General features: G+C 43.2%; 1 protein-coding gene across 5 annotated transcripts in view; it reads right to left on the minus strand.

The window, feature by feature from the left end:
* Positions 1 to 15,336: 15,336 nt before the first annotated feature.
* The window catches only part of LOC125432713 (E3 ubiquitin-protein ligase RNF220), a 98,845-nt gene continuing 95,598 nt past the window's right edge, over positions 15,337 to 18,583 (minus strand). For all 5 annotated transcript variants that reach the window (XM_048496582.1, XM_048496579.1, XM_048496580.1 and 2 more), the window contains one exon: positions 15,337 to 18,551. In XM_048496582.1, coding sequence (XP_048352539.1) covers positions 18,480 to 18,551 — 72 coding nt within the window. In that variant the 3' untranslated portion in view covers positions 15,337 to 18,479. The remainder of the gene's footprint in view (positions 18,552 to 18,583) is intronic.

The following is an 18,583-nucleotide window of genomic DNA, read 5'->3' on the forward strand; positions in this document are numbered from 1 at the left end:
TACCTGTTTCATAGTAGTTATTGAGTTATCCATTATCTGCGTTTATATCTACATATCTCAACCTTGATCCAAGATGTACGTTCTAGAAATGGGATGCAGGCTATAGTTTTTCTTTAAGAACATAAGAAAAACTCTGCTGGATCAGAAGAAGTCCATCTAATCTAGCATAATGTTTCATACAGTGTCCCGTCAATTACTATGGAATGCCAACAACAGGAGACAGAGGCCAAGGCCTTCCCCTGATGTTGCTTCCTAGCATAGGTGTTAAGAAGTTTTCTGCTTCTGAACATGGAGGTATCCTTTAGTCATCCTGGCTAATATCTGATGATAGACCTATATAAATTCCCTTTTAAAGTTCTTGTGACAATCATTATACTTTCTTACAGTGCATTTCGTATTTTAACCACTTGCTGAGTAAAGAAGTATCTCCTTTTGTCCGTTCTGAATCTATTGCCCAAATCTGGATGCCCCAGAGTTCTATTTTGGGAGTGGAAGAAAAAAAATCCTGCCCAGTCTCTGTGCCCCGTGCATAGCTTTATAAACCTCTATCCTGTCCTTCCTCCCTGTTTGTTAAACCTTTTCTCATTAGAAAGATGCTCCAACCCTTTAATCATCTTGGTTTTTCTTTTTTATTTCTATTATTTACAGTCTGCCTTTCTCTCTGAGACTCAGTCAGATTACGCAATGTAAATGCGGTCAAAAGGATGATGTGTCCAATAAGGAGTGTAATAAGACTAGGAATTGTAGAAATGTGAAATTGAGGTGTTGTTTCAACAAAGCATAACCCTATATGGTTAAGCTCTGCTAGGAAGACCCTGGACTGAACTCTTGTCCAGTTTCTTTGGAAGTTCGCAAATGCTTCTTGTGTTTCGGACATCACTCTCAGGGTGGAATTTAGCAAAGAATCATTAGAAGCCAAGGCCTGGCTTTCTGCATTCCCTCGAAGGCTCAAGCAAGTTTTTAGCAATAAGGGGCATTTGCAGGAAGTGGAATTGGATTCCTTTAGCTCTCCTTGGATGAAACCTCTTAATGAAAAGTTGCTGACCCTTGGCATAACACCTGTCTGATGAACAACTATGGCAATCAGAATACTCTTGACTTAATTAAGAAGTGTATTACAAATCTTGATTATTTGAGTGCTTAGAGCATGTTGTGTCTGCTCCTCTCAATATTTTGGTACCCCCCCCCCAAAAAAAAAAGATCTCTTCTGTCATATGAATCTTATTTAAATGTCTCTTGCTATGAAAGAATCTTTCCCTGGTTGAGGAAATCCATCTCAGGTTTGCCCAGGAAGATTTCTGAATATTCCAACCGTCTTTCCCTTTTAGATAGAATTGACACATCCTTTCCTATTCTTTTTTGAGTGCCCAATTGTAGAGGATCTTTAAAAGGTAAGCGTGCAAGCACCAGGTGACATCACATCACAACACTTACCAAGCAGAGTGTGTTTTGGGAGGTGATACACTTTACCCTCAGCAAGCTGGGTAATTTTACCAACTTTGGAAGGGTGAGAAGCTGTGTCAACCTTGAGCCAGCAACATCAAACCAGCTTCTGTTGGGATTAGAACATCTTTTATTACTCTTCTAGCTTTCCATTCTGAACTTTAAATCTCAGATTTTTTGTATTTTTTGTTTTGTGATAATGAAGCTGCCTTCACACAGGTGAATCAGATCATTGGTCCATCAAGGTCCGTATTGTCTACTCGGACTGGCAGTGGCTCTCCAGGGTCTCCAATTGAGGTCCTTCACATCACCTACTGCCTTGTCCTTTTTAACTGGAAGTGTCAGGGACTGAAACTGGGACCCTCTGCATGCAAAGCAGAGGCTCTTCCACTGAGACCCAGTCGCTCCCAAGTTGATCTTAGCGGTATAGCATGATGCCTCTAGCACTGTGGGTGGGAATCTGCATTCCTGTCACTGTCATTCCCAACTATGAATCTGACCAGCTGCAAGCCTTTTAATTTGATCTCCTTGCACAAAAGCTCAAGCCAAAGCATTACAGATTTGCCTTTTTGTTTGATATGAGCCAATAGAACACTCATCTGAGTCAGCTCAGTGCCAGTTTCCCCCTAGGATCAGAATTCTAATTGGAGGCATCTCAGCAGACCTGAAGCCCTGAATCATCAAGCTCTGCCCAGACCTAGTTAAGGAATGAGCGCTAGAATCCAAAGGGCTGTGGGGGGAGCTCTTGGCATTTGAGTATCACTGGTAGTGAACCACCTTGCTGGTAAATAGAACATCTCTGTTCAGGGTCCAGGCCTCCATGGTTTGGACAGTTTGTTTAATTAATTGTTTAGCCTGATTTCCATAACAAACTGGTGGCTTGTCGTCAGTGTGGCTTGCTCATTCATTACCGTTAATTAGATATGGATCTCCCGGAAGGCGGCAGAGAGTGATGGACGAGTCTCCTGACACGTGCTATTATGCATTAGCATTTTCTCAATACATTCAATAGATCATCTCTCTCCTCTTTTTCAGAAGATATTTTAAATAAAATATTAGCTGCTCCCATCAGTGAGATTTATGCTCCCCCCAATACTCTCTGCCTCATCTGCCTGGGCAGGAAATAGTTAATGATTTCTATTCTCTCTCCACCCCCACCCCCCACAAGCCTGAAGATAGTATCCAGGGAAGAGGAGTAAACCTCTTTGACCCATCTGCTCATATTGGGCATCATCACAATCCTTGTGGAGCTGGAGGATTTATTTGAAGGCGAGAGATGGTGGCAGCACAGGGAACAAAACTCATTTGTCGTGCTGGAAGATGTTCCAGTTCAGGCTCTCTTGCCTTTCCTTATCGCTTCCATTGGCTTTTGATTGGAACTTTGTTTTCTGAATTCCCAGTGATGTTAAAGGATGCAGCTTGGCTCCTCTCCTCAGGGTTAAACCCCAAAAGAAGTTAAATAATGAACTAATAATATGAGAAGTGGTTGAGTTGTACAGATAGTACTTTGCCTCTTGTGAGGCAAAAGGTGACACTAGGAATTGCCCCCACTCCAAAGAGAGCTGCCTTGGATCGACCTGTCTGCATGATGTTTGTACACTTGCAGCTAATGGCGCCACTTCCACCTTTTGTGTTGCCCACCAGCCTCTCTTTCACTTAGTGTTAGAGCCAATGTAACTCTATACCTGAGCCTATGGCCTCCTAATGTATGCCCTTATAGATCTGTTTGGGCTGAGCTTGGATCTCTCGCTCTCTCCATGGTCAGAGGAATGACCAAATAATGCAGCTGCCCTGACTTCATTACCAAAGTGTTTAACAAACCTGACACCCTCCTTCACTGCACTGCGTGTGACGTTAACCTTTGACCTCCCTGTGCTGTATTGACAGCATCAAAGGGCAGCTGGGAGAGGCGCACACTGGTCAATCTTAATCGTTTCTTAGCTCTCAGTTGGGATAAGGAAACAATTAAAGGGCCAAGCAGGTGGTTTCAAGGAAACATGGGCAGTGCCTGTACTGGATAGTTCCAAAGTCTGTCTGATTGTCCCTCAGAACAACAAGACCTTGTGGTTGTGCTTTACAAACAGGTAAGAATGCTACTTGTTATTGGATAACAATTTTATTGTTCAAGGCCCTCAGATCCATTATTACGGTGATCATTACAACAGCGCTAACCGGGTAGGCTGGCATGATTATGTCCATATTGCAGATGGGAGACTGAGCATGAAAATAAAATGGCTTGCTTAATGTCATTAGTGCATTTGTGATTTTGGTGAGCTTTGAACAAGTGACTTCCTGTACTTCCTCAAATTCTCTTGGCCTCCCTGTTCCATACTGACTTCTGATATTACAAAGACCATGATGACATCTCAGAGATTAGATTGTGGCTAGAAATAGGGCTTTCCATCTTTTCTCAAAATTGGGCTACAGCTATTTTTTCAGGCTTGGAGATTTGCATCCTCTATAGAAGTGATTGATGCTGCCACAAAAATTAATGTTCTTCATGTATTGGCAGCAACATGGGACATTGATTCAACAATACTATGGCCTTGGGGAATGCTGGTAATTTCTGTCCCAAGGAAAGATATGGACATACTGAAGGTGAAAAATCCAGATGATAAAAAATCCTGAGGGAAGACTGCTAGAATATGAAGAATTGTTGAAAGTGGTGAAGGGACCAGCTTTAGCTCATCTCCAGCAAATAAAATCCAGAAGGAATATGTGAATAATGGTTCTAACTTCTAAGGAAAGAGAAATTATCCAGTCACTTAGGTGGTGGTGGGCTATGTCTGCAGAAGTAGGCTTCCATGCTTGCAAATGAAATGAATGCAGATATGCTTTCATCTGCATTTCAGTATTTCTCTAGTGCATGTTAGACTAGGCAAATGGGTTTCGGGATGTGCATGGTGAAGAGCTTTCCCATGCATTGGGTGGTGGGGTTGTTGTAGAGTACTAGTAGCTGTGTAGGAAACAAAAGTATACCCAGGTGCTTTTAAATTTCCTCTCCTTGACCAACCGTCAGAAGAATGTTAATGAATGGCAAGTTACTGTTTGGTGCTGAGGGTACAATAAGTCAGCTAGGAATAAATGAATGGAATCGAAACCTGGAAATTTGAAACTGTCACACATCTATCATCATCATTTGATTTAATATCCCAGTCTTCCTGTTGAAGCGGACTCAGAGCAGCTAACAATATAGATAAAATGTAATTTATATAAAATCTTAAAATACAAATTATAAAACTCATATAGAGATAGCACTAAAACCAAATTAGGGTAGGCTAATACATCACCACCCCCTGATTTAAAGATGGAGAAAGGAGGGCAGCAAGAGGGAGGGAGGGAGGCCAGCCAGCTAGATATCTCAACTCCCATTTCTGTGCTTGACTATAAGCCTGGCAGAACAGCTCCGTCTTACGGGCCCTGTGGAATAGAGAGAGCTCCCACAGAGCCTGGGCCTCATTCGACTCAGCATATCCACCAGGCTGGGGCTGGGACTGAGAAAGCCCAGGGCCTAGTTGAGGACAGCCTGTGCATCTTGGGCCAGGGCTGTTACTGTCAGAGTGAAGAGCTCTCTGGGGGACATAACAGGAGAGGCCAACATGTTTATACAACTTGGATCATAAGCAAATCCGTTGCTCCGTTTGTTTCAGGTTTATTGTTGATATAACCATCAGGCTTTACAGTATATCAAAAGTAAAAGGCTACCCTGAGATCTCTTGCTGGTAAGCAGCATATAAATATCTTAAGGAACAATCAAACAAAAAGAATATTTTGAAGCAGTCAGAGTGTGTGTGTATACATTTGAAGCACTGACTGCTTCAAAATATTCTTTTTGTTTGGTGGTTCCTTATTTATATACCATTTACCAGCAAGAGATCTCAGGGTAGCCTTTTACTTTTGATATACTATAAAGCCTGACGGTTGTATCAACAATAAACCTGAAACAAACTGAGCAACGAATATCCTGCTCTTCCTGTTGAAGTGGGCTCAGAGCAGCTAACAATATAGATAAAATACAATTTATTTAAAATCTTAAAATATAAATTATAAAACTTAAAATACACACACACATATGCACAGAGATCATTCTTTTATAACTGGCCAAAGGCATAAAAACTGCTGCAACATCTGCCACAGAATAATCACTTGCTGTCGTCTGTTGGCTGTTTCCCCCTTCAGTCTTTTCATCCTTCCTGTGGGTTGGGAAGAATAGCCATTTCTGCTCTGCCCCCTTACGTTCCTCTTTATCAGGAATATTTTAGAGCTGAATATAGTTTTTAAACTGTGTCTGGTTTTTTAGGATTTGTGGACAAATGGCTACCAGTGACCATTGCAATGATTCCTGCCAGTCAACTGAGACTTTGTTCTGCACCCACAACCTCACAATTTCTTCACAAACTGGTCAGAGTGCAGATGTAATAATAGAGAAAGCTTCAGCAGCCAAATTTGCCCTTGTCATGCAGCTAGGATGGGAACAGGAGCCTTGCTTAAGGAAAAGCTGATAACCCTGTATATCTTGCTGCAAGAGAGTAACTTCAATGGAGGGCTTCTCCAGCTCATTGGATGGCCATATTGGGTGATTTGTCTACCAGGGATTAATGGTTCAGTGTCTCTTGTCACTACCGGACTTCCCTTTCCAGATGCAGTAACTGTCCGAAGAGCTGAACATGACTGGCAAGTTGTGGGACCGATGTTCTCATTTTATTGGAAATTATTTTTTTTGAAAATTCAAATGTTCAGCTTTTCAAGATCTATTAATGTGTATATCCTTCTTTTCGGAGGGTTTGAAGCAAATGTGTTTCAGATCCATATTTCATCTTCCTTCGCTGCCTGCAATTTCGTTTGCTCACAGATTTTTTTTTTTACCAGCAGATGTCAGCATTGATCCATTTTGTACACTCCTTAGAATCCTCTGCTGAGTTGTTTCCCTGTGACCTGCAGAAGCATGGGAGTGCTCAGGGAAGTTGGATCTTGGAGATCCTTCTCCAGAGGCTGGCTTTGATTGGCTGTAAGATTTCTTTCCCTGCCTGCTTTGGTACCTTTTCTTAGGCAATCTGTTTTCAGACAAGTGGCTGTCTTCCTCCAGGGCATCTTTCTTACAAATTTTGCCTCGGAGAAGAATGTTTCCTCCCAGAATGGTCTGTGCTCTGGACTCTCTCAACCTGTCTGTTACCCTTCAGAATGCAGTGTAGTAATCTGAAATAAGACAAAGTCACTATGTTCTCTGGGACAGTGATATTCTAGCTAAATCTTCAAGACAAATTGGGCCCTGGGGTACACCAAGGAAGATCAGACAGATCTTTTCTCTCAAACATGGGATTGGACATGAATGTTGTGCTGGGTTCTGTTGGCAGCTGGGGCTATAAAGGCTATTCCAGTGCAAATGACCTTGGCTCCGAGGGACTGTGATAAGTGTAATGGACCAGCAGCTCCAGGAGACAAGCTACCTATTGCCATTGAGCATATGAATGAGAATGAGAGAGATACTTTCTTTATGACTCAATGCCGTTTTTATTATGGGGAATTAGATCTTGGAGATTAACTCCCAGATCTCCAATCATAAGAACTTAAGGAGACATATTTCATGGGGGAGGGGGGGGGGAGACAAGGAGCTGTTTTGAGAGGCATGTGGCAGAATGGATTGTGAAAGGAACAGTGGTGTGCCTCGACTGTCTTCGCTGAACCATTCCAAGGACTTGCTTCAGGAATCTGGACCTGGCTCAGGGAACACCTGTTCTCAAAATCTACCGGAACATTACAGCTGTAAGTGCAATACAGAGTTTAAGCCAGAGCACTTGGATTATTAGGGCTATTCTTTACCTGCCATACTTGGAGGGAATGTGACAGAAGTGGGACAAGCCGCTAACTACCAGGGCTTCAAGGGGGTGGGGTAGAACAACCCAATCATGAATCTTTTTTGAATCTCTGCTGTCTGACAATATCCTTAAAAGCAAAGTAGTTAGATTCGAATCTAGTTGCACTTTAGAGACCAACAGGAGTGTCACTATATGCAATTCATGCAGTGTTATCTTCAGTCATACATAGGCTCTGGTTGTACAACCTGTGGTTAATTTCTGAATGGGGAGATGTGGGACCTAAAAGTACTGACAGCAAATCCCAGAGGCCTGTGGGATTTGCTCTTGTGCTCCATCAGCGGTGATGCCAGTTCACCTGGCTTAGTAGCACTTTTCTTTAATGTGTTCCAGAATCCAGTCCTGGCATTTTAAAAAGTTCTCAGGTAAGCACTACCGTTTACAATGAATTTAGTCTTGTCTGAAGAGCTCCTACTAACCCCGTGGTATCATTATGATGCAACTAACAATCACCTTTTCTCTCAGCGGCTCCTGTTCAGGATGAATAAATGCTCATTTACTACCTCCAATCCCACAGACTGCCTTTAGAAGCGCCAAGGCCCCAAGAGAGCATGCAGTAGTTGTGTCGCTCTTCATGGAGCTCCAACGGCTCATATCTGCACCCTTCTGCAGCGTTTGGGACTCTTTAGTTTGGAGAGGAGATGTCTGAGGGGGGATATTGTTCTGCTCCACCAAACAAAGGCTCTGTGGGGGCATGACAGATATGATTGAAGTCTATAAAATTATGCATGGGGTAGAAAACGTGGACAGAGAGACATTTTTCTCTTTCTCACAACACTAGAACCAGGGGGCATACATTGAAAATGCTGGGGGGAAGAATTAGGACTAATAAAAGGAAACACTTCTTCACGCAACATGTGATTGGTGTTTGAAATATGCTGCCACAGGAGGTGGTGATGGCTACTCACCTGGATAACTTTAAAAGGGGCTTGGACAGATTTATGGAGGAGAAGTCAATTTATGGCTACCAATCTTGATCCTCTTTGATCTGAGATTGCAAATGCCTTAACAGTCCAGGTGCTCGGGAGCAACAGCCGCAGAAGGCCATTGCTTTCACATCCTGCATGTGAGCTCCCAATGGCACCTGGTGAGCCACTGCGAGTAGCAGAGAGCTGGACTAGATGGACTCTGGTCTGATCCAGCTGGCATGTTCTTATGTTCTTTCTCCCTGAAAACTGGATTCTTGCTTGCCACAGCAGGTATAACAGGTGAGAAAGCAAATGGGTAATCCCAGGCTGGAAGGCACATCTGTCACACAGATGTGTCTTCTAACTAGGCAGGATTTCCAGGTTGGACTCCGACAACTCTGTGATGGGTGATTCATAGTAATGCCTTCTCTGGGTCAGGAATTAAATCTGCTGGCAAAATTAAACCTGCTGGTTTCTGCTGCGGTTACCTCCTGATGTGCCAGTGTTTGGTCATGGACTCTAGTAGATCAAAAATCTATTTAACTTTTAACTTGGCTAAGAAACCCCTGTAGTAGTTAACAGGCAAAGCCTTGGTAACTGTCTCTATATTTACTGGTGTAATATATGTACACACCATTGAGTACCTGAAGACTCTGTAAACAGAGGCTTGTATTGGTTGTTGTGGGTTTTCCGGGCTGCGTGGCCATGGTCTGGTAGATCTTGTTCCTAACGTTTTAAAACATTCCCTTCTAATTGGACACAGTGTGTAACAGACTTCTCTCTGTGATAAACCTCTGAAGATACCAGGCGATGCAGGCGAAACATTAGGAACAATATCTACCAGATCACAGCCACACAGCCTGGAAAACCCACAACAACCAGTTGAATCCAGCTGTGAACGCTTTCAACAATACAGAGGGTTGTATCTTTGAGATCCATAGCTGAGCTCATACATTAGGACTTTTCTGCCTTCCCCTTCTACTCTAGACTCCTGAACTTTTGTTCCTGGGGGCCTGCAGTGAAGGGGGAATTGTTAGACTGTAGGAGAACCTTTCATTAGAAAGCACGGTGGGATCCAAGCCTGTGTTTCTGGCTGAGTATGGACTAAAAATGCATTGTGTGAGATTTTAGATACACATTATAGTGCAGTGGTGGTCTGTGGATGAACTGAGGTACCATCCTAGAGTAAGCATAAGGAATATTGTTGCATCTAGTCACCCAGATAGCTGATGATAGCCCACTGCTGGGGCAGGATGGGAGCATGTTATATTGGTTCAGTGGCTTCCTTACTTCCAAGACCATAGTTCCTTACTGTTCGCACAGGTATGTTCTGGGGAGAAAAAGACATATTTTCTCAGAATAATTCCTGCACTTGCAGCAGGTTGCTGCACTGCCACAGTTGGAGCACAGGTGGCGGCTGTGCAGATGTAGCCTCTAATACCAGGCATTTCATTTGTTCTACTTGTTCTGGTAGAATTGCCATTAAACCTTTTGTTTTCTCAGTTTACCTATTTTGTGCCTCTTTTTGGACACCTCTAGCCAGTGGTGAGATTCAAATAATTTAACAACTGGTTTTTTACAAGCACCATTTTAACAACCGGTTCTGCCGAAATGGTGCGAACCTGCAGAATCCCACCACTGCCTCTACAACCCCTTTGCACTGTTATGTAAAATGTAAAAGGTGTGTGCTCTTAGGAGTGCACCACTGGTTACTTTGGGCCCTGTCTGGCAATGAACAAATCAGCTCCTCAATAAATTATGAGTGGCTTGACCTGCAGGAGGGCTTTGCTTGGCCTGAGGGCAGCTAACCCACTCTCTTGGTGAGCCCTTGTTTTGGAGCCTCTTGTCTGACCGTTGTTATGCTGGCTTCCAAACTCACTTGCAATCCTCTGTGTGTGCTGTGAAGAAGTCATAAACACTTTATGGATAGTCAATACTAAGATTTCTTTCGCTCTGCCCCATAAACTATAAAATCCTTCTCTCCCCACCCCTTCGGCTTCAGGGAGCCACAAAGCCCAGGACAGATAAGACTCACATGTCTGGAATCAGCTGCTGCTGTCCGACCTTGATCGACTTATGGCAGTGTGTGGGATTTGTATTGCTTTCTATTTCAGTTTATTGAGAACGTTTTGTGGCTAAGAATTCAGGCCATAGAACTTTGAATGGCTAAATGGGGGTGAGTGTCCTGATTCTAGACTCCTCTCACTAGTTCTTTTGGCCCCTGCGGTTAGTTTAGTGAGTTTACTAATAGAGTTCCTTTGTACTGCCAGATCCCAGTGCTTTGAGACACGCTAGAGATGGCTAGCCTCATTACACTGTTTGCTTACTTCTTAGAGACATCTATCTGGCTACTAATCTAATAGTGACATGTGGCCTTCCCATCTGTGAATATCTAAATCTGCGGACTGGAGCCACAGTGTCACTAAATAGGTTTTCTTGCAAACTTGGGGGCCCCTCCCCTGAACTTTGCAGAAAAATCTGAAATCTTTTTTAAAAATTAAAGGGAGTTTTAAATTCTTCTCCAAAAATAAATAAGTGACACCACACTCACTTTTCTTCTTCTGAGTGGCAGACTCTTAGAGTGGCAGATGCTGGAAACCATTCCAAGATCAGAGTTGCTCCTAGAAACCATTACTTCTATGGCTGGGCTCAAAGGTGGGCTGTGGGACCAGGAGCTATACTGGGTTTGGTAATGGGAGAGAAGATGGCATCTCCCCCATGAATGTCTTGCTCCTTACTTGTATATTCTAACAGCCAAGTCAGCCACATCTAACAATACTTAAATCCAGTGAGTGGACAAGGCAGATCTTCCTACCAACCTAAAAAATGCCGCAGGTTTGCTGAAAAGTCCAAAATATAAAAAGACAAAACACTGGGGAGCTAGAAAGCCCTTAAAATGGTAAAAACACCATCTGTAGCTATAAGACTACCTACCAGACTACCTACCACTACCTGACTTGCACGACTTATCTAAACTTGGCTGCTTGCGACTGTTCAATGGTAGCCACCACAGGAAAACCTTATGGTGCAACAGTTAGAGATTCACACTAGGGTCTGGGAGACCCCGTTTCAAATCACCAGTCTGTCATGGGAGCTCATTAGGTGATGTAGGGACAGTCACACGCCTAACCTACCTCACAGGATTGTTATGAAACAAGTTAAAAGAAGAAGATGAGAATGAGATGTGAACAGTAAGTAAAGAAAACAAATAGCAAATATAGCAAAGGAAGGAATGAGGCAGGGAAAGGGGAGAGGATATGGGAGTTGCTGGGAGGAGGTAAAAAGGAAATTGTGTGTGGAGGTGGGATATAGAGACATGCTCCCCACTGATCCTTGAGGATTCCTTACCATGCATGTGGGTCTGGCAAAGCAGCCTGCACCACCCAATTAGGCCATAACTTTCTTAAGTTGAGGCTGAGAGGGGGGAGCTGAAGATAGGGGTGCTGTTGGATGGAAAGGAAGGAGATAGGAGAAGGGGAGACACTGGTGGAGCTACCGGGAAGGAAAAGAAGAAACAGTAGGGAATGGGGAAATTAAATGCCTCCCCAGCAAGTCCTTGTGGGTTCTCACTTGTACTAACTGCTCTTCTGTTTATTGTGCTTTTATTGGCAGCCTGGTTATAGGTGCATTCTCATAATCTTACAACCAACTTTTTTTTTGTCAGAGGAAAGAAAAAGGATGAACATTGTAAGGAAGGACCACTTGAATAAAAAACATGGGAATTTTTTTATCTTGTGCTTGCCTCCTACAACTAATGCAGGAAAATCATTCCCTACAAGTAATCAGCAGCTGGCAAGGAGGAGATGTATCCTTTCTCTAGCCAAGCTTCAAGGCCAGAAATCAGCTATTCATTGACAAGTTCCTGTAAACACCTTAGGTTTTTGTGCAAGAAGACATTTATTTATTTAACCTGGTCTCTTTCCATGTTTTTGTCCTTTTTCTTCTTCCCTGACCCTTCCGAATGCAGCCAAATCCAGGCTAGGTTATATAGAGAGCTAGCTCTCTGCCAACTCAGCTCAATGGTGGTGGTGAGCCCATTTACCAGTAACATCATTGCTGCAGGTATAGTAAGAAGGAGGCAAGGTTAGCTTCTCCAGAGACCTGTTGTGCTTTGTGAACCAGCGCTCTTATGGAGTGGGGAGTTGAAAAGATGTGGAAGCAGAATAGAATGGAGATCAGGTGCTTGAGCCACACCTCACCCTACCTGTGACATGTCATGGGTTTAGTATTAGTAATCATATATGGATCCCAAGCTATAGAGGGTAATATAATGAATGTTCTGGAAGGCATAAATATCAGGATAACAAATACCACTGATTGCAGCCAAGTGTCAGGCCTGCGCCATTTCAGGCCTGGCAGTTTGCACGTCCACACCTCAGCTGCAGATGGGCCAGCCATTATCATCGCTCAAGGCTACGGAGGCCTATCCCTGCTTGCAAAGTAACTAGTTCAAGAGAGGTTAGCCATTCACTCTTCTCTGCCTTCCTGAAGGTGTGAACCCACTGCCCAATCAATACTGTTGTTCCCACTGTCTTTTCACATGCTGATATTATGGGAGTGTGAGAGTGGGGGATGCCAGGGGTTGAACTAAACTGTAAAGTATATACCAGGGGTCAGGGAGCCAAACCCCTCAGTTTCGGCTACCTGAACCTGGGATGACACAGTTCCAATAAAGCTCTTGAAATCTTCCTGAGTCTTGTTGATGACTGGAGTACCAGATCCTTACAAGGCAGTTCCACTTGGCTTTTCAAGGGTGAGAGTCTGAGAAGACTTCTAAAACAAGCAGAATGCAAATGGCTCTGTCTTTCTTGCTCAGTGCGGGCAACGTTCATGATTTAGAAAGGATCTTCCCCCCTTTTCTCCCAATCTGAAGATTATGCACATGAAAAAAATGTCACATCAGGAAAAATGTCAGATCAGGAAATGTGACAAAGCCAGCCTTGGAGTTGAAGAGAAGGAGGGAGATCAATCAATGATGTAGTCAGGCAAAGAGCAGCTGCCAACTCCTGTGGCAGGACAGAAATCTATTATGGAACTTTGTCTGCAAAATGAGAAACAATCAAGGCCTTGAGTGAAGGCTTAAATTACATGTCGCACATTCCCAGTAGTGCAGATGCAGGTCTCTGCATGGGATAGCTATCTCAGTCTCTCTCATCATAAAATTCTTGCTGTTGGACAAACTTCTGACAGTCCAAGGGCAAGTGATTTAGTGATCTAGCATAGCAGCTAGAAGATGGCCAAGATCATAGCAGGACTTTGCACTTCACATGCTATGTTTTCGAATAAGCATGTCATCTTTATTTCCATCTGGCTTTTCTGAACTGGGGTAAACCACTTGGAAAGCTTTCCATTGTTGTTCTTCAAAGCTCTTTGGGAAAAAGGTGCACTCTGTACTTTAATTTATACAACATGTGACTGTAAAAGTGCAATATAGAAGAAGAGTTTGGATTTATATCCCCCTTTCTCTCCTATAGGAGACTCAAAGGGGCTTACAATCTCCTTGCCCTTCCCCTCTCACAACAAACACCCTGTGAGGTGGATGGGGCTGAGAGAGCTCCAAAAAACTGTGACTAGCCCAAGGTCACCCAGCTGGCGTGTGTGGGAGTGCACAGGCTAATCTGAATTCCCCAGATAATCCTCCACAACTCAAGCAGCAGAGCTGGGAATCAAACCCGGTTCCTCCAGATAACGATATATATATTGTTTTCTTTTAAAAGAAGAGATTAGATTTATACTTTACTTTTCTCAACTGTAAGGAATCTTACAGCAGCTTACAAACTCCTCCCTCCCCACCACAGACACCTTGGGAGGTAGGTGGGGCTGAGAGTTCTGAGAGGTCACCCAGGCTTCATGTGGAGGAGTGCAGAAATAAATCTTGTTCTCCAGATTAGAGGCTGCCACGCTTAAAACTTCACCATGCTTGGTTTGAGGTCTAACATAGGTCAGGACTCATGGTTCTCTCCAGATAAAATTATGGATTCTCTAAATCTCTATCAGCCCCCCCCCCGCCAGCACGGCCAATTAGCCATGCTGGCAGGGGCTGATGGGAATTGTAGTCCATGAACATCTGGAGAGCCGCAGGTTGCAGACCCCTGATCTAACAGAAGACTGAGTAGCCTTTCAATGCGTCAGTCACATTGCACAGGGAGTTCTTGAATCCACTTCTTCAAACTTCAAATACAGTATGCTCAATTCATCCAATGTAACTGGTGAATGTGAACAAAAGGGCCAAAGTTTGCAAGTACATTTAGCTACACGCAAGTTATTGCACTATGATGTAAGCCTCCACCCCAATCATTTGTATTTACTGTGAGATTCTCTCTTTGTAACACAACTCCAGTTAAGTCAGCTCTTAATTTTTGTTTAATGTTGTTAGAATCTACAGTATTTGACCAGATTGGTAGGTGTAAGTTTTAAAACTTGCCTCCCAGCCTTATTTATAGTGTAATTCCTTCTCTTCTTTTACCTAATAAACGTAAAAGAATTAACTTGTACAATTTGTGCAGCGTCGTAAGTCCTGTCTCAAAAATTCCCACCCTCTTTTTGCCCTTCTGCTCTAAATGATAGGTGCTGAACTATCAGCTCAGCCACTCATACCAGACTTTTATCAGTGACCGTGTTCAAAGTATCTATTGGCAAGTAAGTTAAGAAGGATTGTTAGGGCAAACAAACAGAAACGAAAGGATAATATAGAAAACGAAACAAGGTCAGTATAAAGGGGTGCAAATGAGTCTTTTGTATATATCGCCATGATACTTTTCAAAAACCTTCTGACCTATACATATGACTAAAATATACTTTAAAAATTAAGATGAAAGTTTCAGCATTTTAGGAGGTCACTGTAGACTGCAGGAAAGGATTCCAGAGCGAAAGCAAACATTGAAAGCAAAAGCAAACTGAAGGGATTAATTTGGCACTAATAGGAGATGAACTAAGGCAGTGGGTTGGACCAATGTCAATGGTTCTCATGACTGCAATGAAAAAGCGAGTGTGGCCCTATGGCAGAACAACTAGGGTTCAAAAGAAAGGGCAACAGCAGCATCTGTCTATGGGGCTGCTCAACTGAGAGAAGAAAACTGGCAGGCAAGCAAGAGGACAGAAGGCGCACTGGGAAGATTTTATACTTATTTAATTAATGTCAAATGTAGTTTACAAACGGGAATGACAAGTACCTTTTTATAGAATATACACAGACACACAATCATTGACACAACTTGAATATCACCTTGTGCAGCTGCGAATCTTTGGGCAAAGATAGTTTGTTTCACTTCAAGCTCATAGTGGAAGAGGAGAATATGGTTGCTGAGTGACGTGAACTGAACCTTGCACAAAGAGCCAAGCCAATCCCTTGTATCTTCTTTCTCTTCTGATCTTCTTTCTCCTCCCTACCCCCTCAAGGAAAAAAAAATGCAGGACAAGCTTAATGCTGAAATAAAAGTTGCTAGTAGCATGTAGCTTTACTGATATGCATTTAGGTTAGTGGTGGTCCATGGGACCAGAGACAGCTCTTTGTTCCCAATGTAATGGGACATGAAAAATGAACTCTCTCTGCACAGCCTACTCTCAAACAGGGTGACTTTGTACTGAATGTTCCTATAGCGACTGCTTGATTGTATTGGGCTAGGAGGCCAGGGTGTAGTGCTGTCTTCCTTGTCATGATACAGTTCAGACCAATTGTTTTCATGAACGTAAGTGCTATATCAGTGGAGAGTTCCATAGGAAAAAATGGCTTGTTGCAAATGGCTGTCAGCCACCTAGGATACCAGCTAACTCTGGTTTAAAAAAGCAATCCCCACCCACCCACAAGGTGCTGGTAGTCCACCCTCATGTTGGTCTCACTGCCCAGGTGATAGCAACGGGAACACTTATTTTTAAACCATCTCATAGTCTGATGGCTCAGCTATCCAGGAGTTACCATTTGGAAATTTAGAATTATCTGGGAATCTGAAGCTGTTCTCCTTAAAGACAACAGCAGAGGTGGGATTCAGCTGGTTCGCACCTGTTCTGCTGAACCGATAGCTAATCGGCTGAATCCCACCATGGCACCAGCCCAGGGCGGCTGCAGATCGGGCCACCTTCCCTTCCCTTGCCTCCCACCTGCCCAACATCGGAAAGGGGAGTGGAGGGTGGAAGCACAGTAACCACTGGGCACTGCTGGGGGGCGAGGGATTCCACCACTGGACAATGGTGAGCATTTTATGAGGATTCTTGAGAAGTTAAAATACAAGATTTGTATAATAAAGGCTATCCCTACCTAGGAAGAAATACAGGACCATGGACTGCAAGATGGTGCTGTGGCTGAAGTCTAATCCATATAAAACTGACACCAACATGACAAACACTGGTCTGATATTGTATAATTTAAATCAGAGATATCAGACTGAATTAGCTAGAAGAACAAAATGTATTTCACGCACTATCCCCATTTTAAAAGGTGGTTAATGACAGGCATCTTAGCCTAACAAAACAGCTCATCAATGCCACACAAGCACCTAGTTTCCATCTGAAGAGTCCCAGCAACATTGGAAACCTTTTCCTAGGTGGACTGCAGGAAGTTAGTTTGTCGGTAAGCCTAAAAAAATCAGGTTTTGGTTTTGATTAGGGAAGGCTGACCGAAGAGCCATAGCTGGGGACACTCTGCAGTTGCAGAGGAGCGGACTGGGTCAGGGGGATTGCGCAAAAGGCTGCAGAAGGCTTCCATGAGTCCAACCTCACATAAACCTGGACTGAGTTCCATCCCCACAATCAGAGAAGGAGATATAGTAGGAAGAAACAAGACACATGTCATTACAGGCCAGCACGTACCAACTTTCTTAAAAAAAAAAAAGAAGTGGAAATCAAGCATATTTTTAAAATTGAACCTATTAAAGAGATGGGACATCACAAAGACCAGCAGGGCCAGGGTCTAGGCATGGCTGTACGCCAGACTGATATAGAAGGATTTGCTTGACTAGACAAATGGAGGGAGGAAGACTGAAGGCTACTTCTTGCTCAGTCACAGGATGATCTGAGTGAGGATACTTCTGAATTGCTTCCCTGCATTTACTTTTATGAGCCTAGGAGAAGTTACCAACCAGAGTTCAGTACTTACTGGCTCAGAAGCATGTGACTGCAATATGCTCAGACAAAAGATGGCTTGAGCTTTCACCCCTGCCCCCCAAATCCCCTACTGGTAAGAGTGAGACTACATCCCATAATGCCAGATGCAGTAGGCAAAGATTACTCCCTCTATTTGCCTTCTGCTTCATATAAACACATCAACTTGTCCTGTTCCAATGGGCATTGGTAAAAGCTCACAAGCCTTAACTGCACATTTATTTCTTTCCTTTCAGTGAAAAATTAAAGACTGTTTCAGTGGAGTAAAGATTCTATATAAATAGCTGCTTTAGCTACAACTAATGACAGAAATCTTTTCCCAATTTCCCCCAGAAGTTGTGTAAGTTATGGGCAGAAATACAGCCATTACTAGAAGCTGTTAACTTTATATCTGAATGAGGAAATATACACCACAGAACATTAAACCATTTATATTATATATATGTATAATATATATATATATATATTTATACTTTTTTAAACTAATGACTTTAATGTCAAAACTTTGCAGAACCAAGAAAAATATGGGTTTAATGTTCTCTGCTTATTTTTTCTCTTTTTTAAAAAAAAGTACAACCCAAAAACAAAAGAAAAACATAAAAGGGCAACATATTAGTATGTAATGTTGGAGTCTATCCCATTTATACACAACATTGTAAACATATAGAGTTTATATTACATGTGCTTCATTCTGCCTTTGTGGAAGCGTGGGTGTAGGCATTTTGTTTTTAAAACCACTAGACCACCACAGAAAAGGAGGGGGAAAAGAACACAAATTACAGCTTGGGAGGGTTCCTGCTGTGGAAGATCCAGTCCCTTCCCAGATTGGCTCATAGGGTGGCTTGACTACCAAGACGTTCCGCTGAAAAGGCTTGCAGGTCATCCACGATGGAACCCCAGCTCATGGCAAAATGGGACAGGTGCAGAACATCAGTCTGTAAGGGTGGGGTGGAGATTCACAATAAAGATTCTGATTTGGCCTTCTTGTGGAGTTTGCAGTGCCAGTGACAGGTTTGGAAGCAGAGGCATTGTGGGGCTCCTTCAGCCTCTAGTCCACATTTGGAGTCTCTAGTTTGTAAATGTCTCTTGCTGCTGCTGCTGCCATTCCTTTCCCCCCAACCCCCATGGTGTAGCAATCTGGTCCGAGCAGCCATGTCCTTCATAAGTAGATGCGCCTGAGATCCCCTGGAGAGGTGATGGTGTTGCATTGAGGGCACAGCTTCTTGGCACCCTGTATGGGATCAAGCAATAGCAGTGTTATGA

This window comes from Sphaerodactylus townsendi, linkage group LG05, assembly GCF_021028975.2.
Source record: "Sphaerodactylus townsendi isolate TG3544 linkage group LG05, MPM_Stown_v2.3, whole genome shotgun sequence".
Classification (NCBI taxonomy): domain Eukaryota; kingdom Metazoa; phylum Chordata; class Lepidosauria; order Squamata; family Sphaerodactylidae; genus Sphaerodactylus; species Sphaerodactylus townsendi.